General features: G+C 32.5%; 1 protein-coding gene across 7 annotated transcripts in view; it reads right to left on the bottom strand.

Annotated features, from left to right (window-relative positions):
- Positions 1 to 14,052, bottom strand: part of LOC106108902 (hemicentin-1) — a 329,995-nt gene that overhangs the window by 74,164 nt on the left and 241,779 nt on the right. For all 7 annotated transcript variants that reach the window (XM_013290240.1, XM_013290235.1, XM_013290234.1 and 4 more), the window contains exon 5: positions 5,303 to 5,473. In XM_013290240.1, the coding sequence (XP_013145694.1) occupies positions 5,303 to 5,473 (171 nt within the window). The remainder of the gene's footprint in view (positions 1 to 5,302; positions 5,474 to 14,052) is intronic.

The raw sequence follows: 14,052 nt of genomic DNA, 5'->3' as shown, positions 1-14,052 counted from the left end.
ATTTTATTGATAACTAGCGTTCGCCCGCGACTTCGTTCGCGTGGAATTAAAAAAAAACAAAAGTAAGTAGCCTACGCGTTCTTCCAGACTATCCTCTACATCTATGCCAAATTTCATCGAGATCCCTTCAGCCGTTTAGGCTACAAACTCTAACAAACATCCATCCATCTAAACTTTCGCATTTATAATATTAGTAAGAAGTAAGATTAGTAAGATAACAAAGAGTAAAGCTTTGTATTTTATTTTACTATCTATTGAAATAACTAGAAAACTACTGGGCCAGTTTTAAAAATTCTGTCAAGTTAGAAAGGTAATTTATCTCTAAGTAAAATAGGCATTTTTTTTATTTCACGCGGGCGAAGTCGCGAGCAAAAGTTAGTTTAATATATCGTTTATCACTAAGGGATATTAAAGCTATCTAATGGTGTAAAAAAAATCGGAATCGGTCTAGTAGTTTTTGAGTTTATTAGTAACAAACACACATACTTAACTTTGCCTATTAAACAAGGCATCACATTTTTCTTTACGTATTAGTTTAAAAGTTTAAATTACCACAACTTAAGTAGATAATTATTTACTTACTGTTTATGATTAAAAAGAATATTTTTTTAAAAGAAGAACTAATGTCATTGTCATTATTGCTTTTCTATTTAAAATGGTTATCAAGTATTAAATTTTATAATTCCTGCATTTCATTTAAACATGGTCCTTCGAGCAGGATAATGATTTTGGATAACTATTTTTGGATGCCTATTTTGGAGTATACGGATTAACCATTATAAGGAATAATCATCGCTTATAATATTAAGAAGCATTCCTTGAACTATCATTAATATTTTATTTGTACGTTCTAGGAGATTAACGCTGGTTTCCCAGAATGTCTCTAGATGGACTTAAAGAGCTCACTAAGAAAAGGAGTAGCTTCAAGGGCCAGTTAAATTCATTTATCAATTCCTGCATAGTTAAACACTTACTTTACTTTTAAATAGAATTTCACAATTCTTTAAGGTTGTTCATTGTTCGTGTTAGCGGGAATTTCAAGTCAAGTCATGGACTTTGTTACTGAACGGAAGAACAGAATTTCCTCCATGAGAAGACGTTAAAGCGATCTACAAAATAATGTTAAATGTATTTTACAAACTATGTTAAAGCAAAGTAGACTTTTATAGTTATTTTGTAGAAACTTTTTGTGTTTTTTTTTTTTTTTTAATAAGGGTGTAAAAGAACTGCGGGTACATGATATCCATGGAATTCCACTATATCAGAGGAACTATAGATAAGTTTGCTTTATGGAGAAGGTATGGTCGATTCTTAAGATTGATATATCTTTTTCCCAAGAGCATAATTATTGCTACGGGAATTAAATGTGAATTTAGTAAGAGAATTGTACACTAAATTATAATTATTAAATAATTCTAAACCATTACAAACTAAATTATTTTCACAAAATCGTCGTTTGAAATCATAGAAAATTACCACACGATTCTATTCTATTGAATATCGCATTTAAGGTGGGTTTTCGGGACTGTAATGTCCGTATTCCGAACACAACCCGACTAATTCTCAGTTCATAATAATTGATAGATAATTCCCTCTAATACGGCAGATTTCAATATAGTAAACAGCTAATGCGAGCTATGGAATAATCGGTTTCTGTTTAAAACCCATAATCTGCGACCACGCTTAGATTCATTTTATAGTTATTTAAGCACTTTAGTGTAACATTTTATTGCTAAAACCCATTCACACTACCGTTTTTTTAAACACGCGTTAAAAAAACGTTGGAATATAATTTCATTTCCATGAATTTGATAATACGGCAACGTTATTAAAACGCGAACTTTATATCGCACAATGTTTCCTTTTGAGCGAACGAAACAAGTGTGATTTTAAAGTGGTTTTGTCAGACATAACTTAAAAAACTCCAACGTCAAGCGTTAAAAAAACGCTCGTGTGAATGAGGACTAAGGTATTCTTTTTGTCATAGGACGCCAAGTCATCTTATGGTTTTTAAAATCTATTTAAATTAGCATTGAAGTGAAATAATATTTCAGTTTAGTAATACACTGTTCCCCTTTTGTTGTATTTTTAGTAATACAACAAATTATTTATGGGTATATTTTAAGTTAGAAAAACGTAAAACAAAATCTGATCGTTTTCAAATCGAAATTTATAAATAAAATTGTACAACCGTTGCAATGTTTTTGTATGCCGATGGGGCGTTAAAACAATAAAACGCGTTTCGAACTCCTGACCCAAATATAAACATTTTAGTGTGAACCGTGCCTCTACCCCCTTTGAATACTAAAGCGAGGTTTAAACTTAACTTGAGCCTTTCGTTGAAACTGAGATTTTCTTATGAAACTTGCATAGGATTTTCTTTATTGTTCAGATTTTATGACTACGTGAAGTTTGGGTTTTGTTTGCCGATTTGGACTAGTGACATCATTTGATTTGCTCTCTTATGTTTAGTGTCATAAGGTTTTATTTTAATTGACTAATAGTGTTATCAACATTGAGCATGGACTTAAGTATTGACAAATATCTGTGAAATAGAAATATGAAAAATATATTTAGATATGTCTGTTGTGCGATTGTCGATTGTTTCGCAGCCAATTCAACTGTTTAGTTGCACAACTAAAAATCAAGTATGTTAAAAAGAGAGTCTTCTCCTCTTAAAGTGAATTCAGATTTGACGACTGATAGTTACAGATAGTACATTTAGCTGCGTAAATATATGTACATTTACAAAACTTCTATACAATTTTGTTTGGTGAGGGCGTAAAAAATATTTGACTTGAATTAAATCATTTAATAAGAACAGAGAACAGACACGGTACAGTATTGGCAAGGTCAAGACAGAACAAAGTCATAGATTAGAGAAATACTTTATGACAGTTGGCATATGACTGCATTCAATATTATCAACATTTTATTTAGAAAACATTTCTTTAAATATTATTTAAAAACATACATTCAAGGTCTGACGCATAGCTTCGAATAAGTCTATGCATTTTTGAAATAGATTTTTCATACAAGTTTCCGAATCTTCGTAAATTTGTATACATTTATGTAGGTGACTGTACTGTTTCAATAGGAAATCCACTGTTTGAAAATTGATTAACGTAACATAAACAACACTGACTATAGATTAATTAATATGTAAACGCAATCAATTAGTACGATTCGAATCTGAGCAAAATCTCGATAATCCAAATTAAACAAGCGAGCTCTCAAATATACGTTTAAACGATAGTTTAGAATTACCAGTACCATCCGATATTCCATTTATGCTGCCCAACGATAAATTACAAATCGTATACGAATGTATTCATGTACGGTTGGAATTAGCGCAGTGGATTTGCGGTTAATAAACTAGGAGATGGTACCGATTCATTCGCTCTAATTAAATTTAATATCAACTAAAATTAAGACAATTTACAAACAGATAACCGGGATAATAAAATCGTTAGATCGTCCAAGTAGTAATTGATCTAGGGTACATAATTTTTGTGATTGAATGGCCACTGTTTGCCTTGAAGAGGCATTTACAGATTCACCAAGCTTGAGATGGTCGAGCGCAAGGCGCTTAGCCTAAACCTCGTTTATGAGCAACTAAGCTCGAGGGCTCCCTCAGGAGCGTCGGCATAAGCCATTACTTACATATTTTAGTACATACATAAAGGTTAATTTACAATCAAAGACATCAATACTAATACTATAAAGAGGAAAGATTTGTATTTTTATATGCATTGATTTGACTCAAAAACTACTGGTCAATTTTAAAAATTCTTTCACCTTAGAAAGGTAACTTATCTGTGAATAACATAGACATTCAATTATATAGAGGAGGCATAGTTGACACTTCACTTGAAACACTTTTCACATATCCACTAGTACTAAATTTTATTACTGATAGCGTACCATTCAGACAAAGAAAAAGTAGAAAATGTTCACTATGCCTCCTCTATATATCATTTAAAAGTCTTTGCAATAGTGTATAAAGTTTCATCGTTGCCTCGTATTACATTAATTTAGCGATTGTTTAGTTACACAACGTATACATTACCGCGTAATCGACACAATAAATACATTCGGTGCAATCTGAGCGAGCAATCAATAACGCTACCGTTGGTCATTAATTGAAATTTTAGTGCAATCCATTGGAAAATTATTAGTGCTGTGCGGATATGATAAGCTTCGGTCGTGTTATATTAAAATATGACAATTAATTAAAAAATATTAGACCTTTATTGGATGTGGTAGTTTGTTACAATTACTATGTTTGTTTTACGAACAACTTTTATAGTATACTCGTTGCTCGTGACTTCGTCCGCGTGGAATTAAAAATAGTTAAAAAATAGCCTATGTCACTTAATAATAACATAGCTTTTTAATGGTGAAAGAATTTTTGAAATCAGTCAAGTAATTTTTGAGTGTATATGTTACATCTTACTAACATTATAAATGCTACACAGTTTAGATGGATTTTTGTTAGAGTTTGAAGTTTAGCTGAAAGGATCTCGATGAAATTTTTCACAGAGGATAGTCTGTAAGAACATAGGCTGCTTACTTTTGTTTTTTTTTTAATTACATGCTGACGGAGTCGCTGAAATTAGATAGTACAAAAATAAAATCTTTTATCTTTATAATAATACTTATAATATTTTGCTGTTTGTGTGTGTTCGGATATTTCCCTTGACTAAAACCTTTCACAATAGTTTTAACTATCGTTTTAACGATCTAATTCTGAATTTACAAAGAAGAATTATTAAGTCTTTTGTCCAATCTTCATAGACATCTTAATAATGCCAAGACTGATTAATTCGTGAGACATTTTACTTGGCTTCTATTTTAAAATTATCTTTTCGTCGTAAAAGATACTTATACAGGCTTTTAAAGGAAATTTTAATTCTCATAAACAAGGCATCGTATGGTAACCACGATTTACGGGATAATTCAACGCGTTCTTAATTGAACGTGGAATAATGCGCCATGAATCTAACTGAAGGCGCCTCCGGAGGCTATTATATCTTTACAGCCCATATTAAATACGTTTCAGTAATGTTAAGCATATTTATGGAGATTAAACTTAACTTAGGAATTGTTAATATACGTTAACAGCGATACTCAGAGTCCAATGATTTGATGATTAGTGTAGATTTGATGTTGGAAATCAATAAAATTTATCGCACACGCATCTCGCAAAATCGCATCAATGCTCGATACGGATTTTAATAAGACCCATAACTTTTGTTACGATCAGAGATTAGAAGACAGTAAATTATTAAGTTTGACTCACCATCTAGCATTTCTTTCCCGTTGAAGTACCAAGCGACCTTTGGCTGTGGTTTCCCTTCCCGCACCAGACAGGATACGTTGACCCTGGTGCGTTCCAGCAGTGGCCCGAGGACAGCGCCATCTGCCAGTACCTGCCCGTCGCCAGTCCGAACTTCTACCGACTGTGGTTTTACTGCAAACAAAAATGAAGAGATTGTAAACAGAGGAACAACCCTAAAAAATAAGTTTGGATCTAGGGTTGTCAAATACAAATTATCTACTGCTTTTAGTTGCTGCATTTAAAATTTTCAATTTAACCATGTGATTTTTACAGCTGTTTTGGTCTTTTTGTCATGAACTTGCTGTTGCCCGTGACTTCATTTGCGCTAAATTCAAAATGACAGTAGCCTACATTTTCTTTTGGACTTTAACAATCTGTGTTTGTAAATTTCATTAGATTAGTTTTGGACATATCTAAAAAACATCCATCCATCCATTTATAATATTAGTATGATTATATTCACTATGTCATGTTATTTAATTTTGAACCTTATTTGAATCAGGATAAAGATTAAATTTCCTTTAACAATATGAAATGTATTGAAAATATGAAATTAATTTCAAAAATTAAATGCAGATTAATGAGGACGCTAATTGGTAAGAAGGTAGACAGAAATGAAAAACATGATAATGAGATAAAAGAATATACAATAAAAGCCCTCGTTCCGACGTCCAATTATTGAAGCATTCGATATTTTTATATAAACACGACTGTACTAACGAACTTTAAAACTCCTGTCATTATTTGCCTCATTCGAAGTACTGTCGCGTACGACAGTGTTTTACAAATAATTGGGCAATTAAAGATGATGTTTCAACAATTTTATTTAAGCTTTTGCCATTTGTTATTTTATGTAGCGACCATCAAAATGTTGATTGAACCAACAGTGGTAGTGTCCGCTTTAACATCTTAGCACTGCAGGTCACACCCGGTGTAATACCACGACCACACAGAAGACAGGCGTGAAGTGGAAGCAATTCCGTGTTTCGTCTGATGAGTGTGGTGCCGGAGGTCTAATTTAAGTCCCTTTCTCTTTACCACCCTTTTTTATAAGGAGAGGATGGGAAGGGGAATTTGATTTGACGGTGGAGGAGATGCATAAGAAGGGGATATATCCTCTTTATGTGCGTCTCCTCCTTCGTCGTATAAGGGTAGGCAACGCATCTGCAAATGCGGATGTCTATGGGCAGCGGTTGCTTCGGATTTAGGTGGGCGCTTTCTCATTTGCCACCTTATGTTATAAAAATAAACTACAAATGTATAGAGTTAAATGGAACTGATAAAAAATTTACACTTCAGTGTAATTACACAATTTCCAATGATATAATATAGTATTTAAAGTGATCCGACCATGTATATTATTCCACAACACCGTTGTTACCGAGTGTACCTTGAAACAATCACCAATCACGCTTATTGGTATCTCATACTTAACAAAATTAGCTGATTTAACGTACTTAATACTTGGAATTTAATATTTCCTCTTTTCATACACTTGCGAAACATATTTTGCCTTTTATAGAAAATAAAATTTTTAAAATTTTTGGTCGTAAACTGATAGATGACTACTTATTTGACCTTTCTCTATTATTTATAGTCTAATAGCTTTTACCCGTGACTCCGTCCGAGTGAATTAAAAGAAAAATAAAATAAGTGTTCTTCCAGACTATGTTCTAAATCTACGCTACATTTCATCCAGATCCGTTCAGCCATTTAGGCTACAAACTCTAACAAACATCCATCCATCTGAACTTTCGCATTTATAGTATTAGTAATATTAAAAATTGGATAATTGAGGGGTAAAGAAAACATGTTTTTTTTTTTTAAATCAGTTCGTTTTTTTATTTACAATCTCATTTTATTCTTTAAACTGGGCATTCCAAATTGTACAAGTAATAAGTTACAATCAAAGATACTATTTTATTTAAACATGGAATGAAAAAAAAGTTACATGGCGAACTGCGCCATCTTTTACCACAAAAAGAAAACTCAAGTAAGGCCAAAGTCTCGTTAGTCAAACAATAAGGTGCAGGTGAAATTGGCTGGTAGCCAGACATCTTACACTGGTTCAATTTTAAATTTAACTTCTATAAAAAGTCAGTTTCTAACAAATCTTATACAAGCTAAAAACACCATTATCACAATATACATACAGTATGAAATCGTGTGTGATAATACTGTCAAAAGAAATCCACATATTTATTACTAGCTGTCGCCTGCGACTCCGTCCGCGTAGAATTAAAAAAATACTTAATACCTTATTTGTAACAAAATCTCGCAGAACTATATTCTACATCTATACCACATCCAAATACATACAGCTGTTTTGGAGGTAAAAACATCCATACAAACTTTTCCATTTATGAAACTAAGAAGTAAGATAGTAAAAAATATTTTTACGCATTTTTTAAAAGAAATCTCTTCTTATACACTTGTTTTCGTCAGTGTATTTATATAATGTACTAAACTATTGCACAAATGTGCGATTGTCGATTGTTTCGGAGTCTTCAATTGTTTAGTTGCTTGACTAAAATCGAACAGCGCACCTCCTAAGCTGATAGGATTCAAAGCGAGACTGAACAGTTGTGCGATAGTTTAGTCAAAGGTGTACGCGGTCTTAAAAACATTCAACTTAATTCTGTAATTCAAGTGAAATAAAAAAGCATGGATATCACATTGCTGACGCGATCAAGACTGGATCTAGTCTGAGGCAATAACTTGTGATTTACGCCGCAGTGAGTTTTTATTATTGTTCACATGTGGAAAATAATTGTGGAACCTCAGAGTTTTTTTTAAAATTATTCTTCAATATTTTAACTAGATTTATATTGCTATCATGTGTTTGTTTTAGACTGTTTTAATTTTTATTTACATTTACCGTTTAAAGTTTCAAAATATAAAAAAAATCTGTCACCAGTGACTTCGCCTGCGCTGAATTAAAAATTATAATTTGTAGTGTATGTTCTTTCTGATTATGTTCTACTAGCTTTCGCCCGCGATTCCGTCCGGGCGTAATTAAAAAAAAAACAAAAAAGAATAGTCTATGTGTTCTTCCAGATTCCTTTACATCTATACCAAATTTTATCGAAATCTATTCAGCCGTTTAGGCTACAAACTCTAACAAACATCCATCTAAACTTTCGCATTTATAATATTAGTATGACATCTATGACGAATTTCAGCAAATTCTGATTACCTGTTTTAGAGATAAGTGTTAACATCCATCCATCTAAACTTTCGCCTTTATATTTTTTTTTATAATATTAGTAGTTAATATACTTCAAACAAATTAAATAGTTAATATTTAATTTACAACTAAAATTCCGTATAAAATAAAAGTAATATCAAGTCTTAATAAATGTCAGTGTGAAAAGATGTTGACTTTCTTTGTAAGAAAAAAAAAACTGCGGCCATTTTGTCAACTTGTCAGATGTCACGGGTGAACACTAAAGTGTCATAACGAGAGAACATGTGTCAAGTTTAGACAAGTTTTCTCTTATTAAGAATGTAACAAGGGACAAAGTGAAATAGGCCAACATTTATTATTCCAAGTTTTTCTCTTTTTACTTATTGATAAATTAATAAAAGCGCTGTTTTCTTATTCATAGGTTATAAAACGTTATTGTAATAACAAACGCTTATAAGAACTATAATCGAATTTTTATTTGTAGGTTCATTAATTGACACAATTGGCCATCTTCTCTGATCTCTTTTATCGAACACAGACGCTAATATGCTATCACTATTCTTTACATGGATAGGCTATAAGTTAAGAATGTGTACATTAGAGGAAGTTTGAAAGTAGCGCCAGTGGTAGAGAAATTGAGAAGCAAAAGGTTAGTGTGGTATGGACATATTATGCGACGAAATGATGGGGACATACACCAGAAAGTGTTGAGATTGAGTGTGGATGGCTACAAAGGAAGAGGAAGACCGAAGAAAGTATGGATGGATTGTGTGAAAGAAGATATGCGTAAGTAAAGAGTGTATTCAGATATGACGGCTGACAGAGATGTATGGAAGAGCAGCACATACTGTGCCGACCCTCCATAAGGGATAAGGGCAAGTGGATGATGATGATAGGCTATAAGCTGTAGTACTTTGTGCGTGTTTGATTGCCGCCATTTTGGTGCTGATGGTCGCAGTTGGTAGCAGTGGTGAAGATGCGTACTAATAACAGATGTAGAATTCAAAAAAAGAACGAATTAATATTGTTAATTGCTGTCACTTACGACAATATCCTTCTATTGAAAGAAACTAAAATAATCTCATGTCTTGACAGTAAGTAAATATTTAAAGATCCGTCTTCCCAAAAGTAGATTAATAATTCAAAACAAGGCGGGGAATACACATTCCAGTAACAGGCACATTTGCGTGCATCATACTGGCAAGTGTATACGCTATCTTACATGCCAGTAGATAGATACGTTTTAGTAACAGCTACGTGCAAGTTTGTATGAAGCTTGACATCTATTTTCGTAAGATTTCGATGACTTTACTTGCATGTGTAAACGAGCCAGTAGCTGGCATTCCAGCTACTAGTCCATTTTATTGATATGTGTATTTCCGCCTTAAGGTGTCTTCTAAATTAGGAAAATCCGCAAGCGTGCTTTGACAGCGTCTGTCGACAAAGCGCGAAATTGGCGGGAAAACTGACGGCGCTGACATCTGTCAGTTTTGGCGCGTTTATGAGGGGCGCTGTTTGTCAACGGCTCGGTTTGATTGTTAGTTGAAGACGCGTTGACGAATGTTGGGAAATTAATGTTGCTAATATTAAACCGAATTTTAGGTCGTGTGCGGTTTAGTTTGTTGATTTGAATTAGTAACGTTTGCTTTAAGAGTTTAATGTGAAGATTTCGTTTATGCGTTTATAATACTAGCTTTCGCCCGCGACTCCGTCCGCGTGGAATTGAAAAAAAACAAATCCAAGTAGTCTATGTATTCTTCGAGATTATCCTCTACATCTATGCCATATTTCATCGGAATCCGTTCAGCTGTTTAGACTACAAACTCTAATAAATATCCATCCATCCATCCATCCGTCTAAACTTTCACATTTATAATATTAGTAAATTAGTATAATATAATATGATACTATAGGTTACAAAATTGCAATTCAAAGTATTTTTATTAGCCTCAAATAGTAAAGCAATCATACTAATATTATAAATGCGAAAGTTTAGATGGATGTTTGTTAGAGTTTGTAGCCTAAACAGCTTAACGGATTTCGATGAAATTTGGTATAGATGTAGAGGATAGTATGGAAGAACACATGGGCTATTCGATTTTTTTTTATTCCACGCGGAATGAGTCGCAGGCGAAAGCTAGTATAATATATTTTAAAACCATTTAACCGCTCATTAACTCGTTTGTTTCCAGTTTATAGTACTAGTAAACTTTTACAAGCACCCTTTTTCTGACTGGAATAACTATTTAAAAGTTTTCGAGTAAATCAATAAATAGACACTTAGAATGTCCCCTTAGTAAACTCTTTGTCTAATTTAAGGGACTTCTGAATAAAATATCTCTTCTTCATTTTGATTTAAATTTACTTTTAAATTATGAGGTTAAATCTAAATTAGTTACTATTTATTTAAGTCACAAAGTAAAGTCTGTGTTTGAATTAAATATTTGCATATGTAAGAGCGTGTTTTTTAGATTTTAAAATTCGAATCGAGTTTTTTTCATTATAAAGCGAAACGAGTTCGTCGAATTTAGTTAAATTCTGTTTTACATTTTTGTGTTTTCTCTCTGACAAGAAATATTTTAATTAACATTTCTAGTTAATACTAGTTCAATCAAAATTAACGTCGATTAAAAAATGTAATTAAGAGGAGTTAAGTATCGAGATATTAATATTTTTAATGAGCGAACCAAAATCAAATATTAATAAAACATTTTTCAATAAAGAATAATAATTAAAAGTCTGTAATATTTTACAATCACTTATATAAAAAAACTGTTCTTTTTTTTATAAAATTTGTACTAAAAATGTAAAATAAATACAAAGTGACACAATATAACTAACTAAGCGTGTAAAATAATTTTATAATTTCAACAAAATCAATATTTGTTAAAGCAGTGTTTGTAAACGCACGCTAAATGTCATTCACCGCAACTGTCATTATTGGCGCCAATTTAGCAGATTACAGTATCGACATCTGGTGTCAGTTTGTGTATCAAAGTAAACAACGATTTGTATAAACACAGAGAATCGATAATAGTAAAGATAACAAGTAACGGGTGAATTTGTAATAGGTATTATATCATAGAAGTTTCTAGAATTATTTAAGATTTTGCGCGCGATCCCGTTCGCATGGAATTAAAAGAAAAAACAAAAGAAAGTAGCCTATGTGTTCTTCCAGATTATGTACTACATCTATGTCAAATTATATCCAGATCTGTTAAGCCGTTTAGGCTACAAACTCTAACAAACATCCAACTAAACTAAACTTTCGCTCTTATATTAGTATGACTAGTATGATTGTTACCTTTTTAGTTTTTATAAAAAGAAAACTCCTCTTTGCTACGTCTTTTTTTATCTAAAAAGTTATTAATTGTCTAATAGATAATGTATAGTGGAAACTTCTATCCCTAAAGACTTGAAACGCACATAGAGTTTATACGAGTAGTGGTAGGTGTTCGAATTAAAAGGATTGGAGGTGATCGCTTGTCCGACATATCGAAAGACAAAACAGTCGCTTCGTTATTAGTAAATAAACGAGGTCGCCTTTGGAACGATAACAGTATCGCTGGCGCTTATACACTTGACTCTGACACCGACAGAAACCTGCAAGCAGTGAGACGAGCATCCAGTATGTAAATCCTAGTATATCATCCATCAGCATGTATAAAATATTATGCACTCCAGTGCGTAGTTAAAGGGTAGGTTGTGCCGCGGGACCCAAACCAGTCGTGTTCCGCACAGTAGATAAGTTATAAATTCCCTAAATATGTAGTTTTTGGTAATTAATTACATGTAATAAGCTTTTTAATTATTTTTTACTTTCGAAACAAATGTTTCGATAAAGTTGTTATATTGGGAATTAACAACAATACAAAGACTCAAGTTATCATAACTTAAGCGTTGAATTTTCTAAAAAATAATCCTTTACTGTTAGTAAGGCATTGTAGTTTTAATATAACATAGTATAGCCGGACAAAGAGGTACAATATTTCATAAGGCACAAAGGCTGCGAGGCTAAGTCGTGCCAAGTGCTTAACTAAGTGGAAGTTTACGTCCACTGTAACCTCGCGAAAGCCGCGAAAGTCTTCGTAAGAGCGCTGCAAGTAACACAGCACTGTGATTCATTAAAACTGTGCTATTTCTGTTGTTTATTTTAATTCTAGTGGCTAGAAAATAACAATAGCTACTACCTCGTATTCCTGTGTATATCCGCCCTTATCTACTATCTATTTCTATACTAGTCAATTTTAAGAAGAGGAAAGATTTGTAGATTTGTATTTATTGAAATAACTCCAAAATTGCTGGAGCGATTTTAAAAATTCTTTCACCGTTAGAAAAGAAATTTATCTGTGAGTAACATAGGCTATATTTTTTTAATTTCTCGCGGGCGAAGTCACGAGCAACACGAGTATTTAAATGTAAAAGATTTAATTTTAATTATCACATAACATACCTCATACAAACACACAACGCAACAGCTGTCACTTTTCGCGCCAATTTCGCGGGTTCTAAATAATCGCTATCATAAAAACAATAGCATTTTATTATTTTTGACTTCTGTTAATGGGTAAGAGTATGCGCATACTTTTGATAAAACTATCGAACAACTGTTTAGTCGCGCTTTGATTCCTATAAGCTTATATGTAGGTGCGTAAACTACTCGATTTTTAGTTGTGCAACTAAACAGCAGAACGCTGCGAAACAATCGACAGTCGCACAACAGTTGTGCGATAGTTTATTCAAAGGTGTATCTCTTAATAATTGATCATTTTATACTCGTAGAACATATAACAATTGACATTATTAAATATTATGTTATCATTCTTGAATCAGCTGTGTTCCCTTAACAAAGTTTCTTGCTCACAGTAACTGTATAATCAAGACCTTATCTCAGCGATGCCACATGTTTGTGTTTGTCTGTTTGTTTATTGTCTGTTGTAGCTTTACCAAACATTATAAAAAGTTCAACGTCATTGAATCAACTTAAAGATTATCGGCCGAGTACTGAAACGACATTTTATTATATAACAGCATCTTAAATAAGTCTATGTATTCCAAATTTCATTCAAATGTTGACATCTGTTATAATAAACTTATGAAGTCAAATGTTAAAGATTCCTTTCAGTATTGCATCCGTTAGTTTCACACTTTTTCATAAAAACTTTATACAATTCAAAAAAGTATTACATAAAATCTAAAAACATTTTCTATGTTGTGTTGGCACGGACTATCTACTCATAGTATTACACAGTTTGGAGTTTTGTAGTAAATCATTCAGAAAACCGATTCCCAAACTCGAATACATTGGAAGTTTCAATAAAAATTCAAGTTTTTGAAATATTTACTTGCGAATGCGTCTGTTTATTAGCAGACGAAACTGTACTCTGTCTGGTCGAGATAAGGTTTACATTTGCTTTAGTTATTTCGTAAGTAGAAAGATAAAATTTACGTTTGTACCGGAATTTTTGCAATTCGAAAACTGTTTTTCGTTCAGCTTTAAATTTAAGATTTACATCCAAAGCAT

The sequence above is a fragment of the Papilio polytes genome, unplaced genomic scaffold (genome assembly GCF_000836215.1).
Source record: "Papilio polytes unplaced genomic scaffold, Ppol_1.0 DF821400.1, whole genome shotgun sequence".
NCBI classification, from domain to species: domain Eukaryota; kingdom Metazoa; phylum Arthropoda; class Insecta; order Lepidoptera; family Papilionidae; genus Papilio; species Papilio polytes.
Note: the sequence above shows the minus strand (reverse complement) of the source record. Positions and strands in the feature narration are given on the sequence as shown.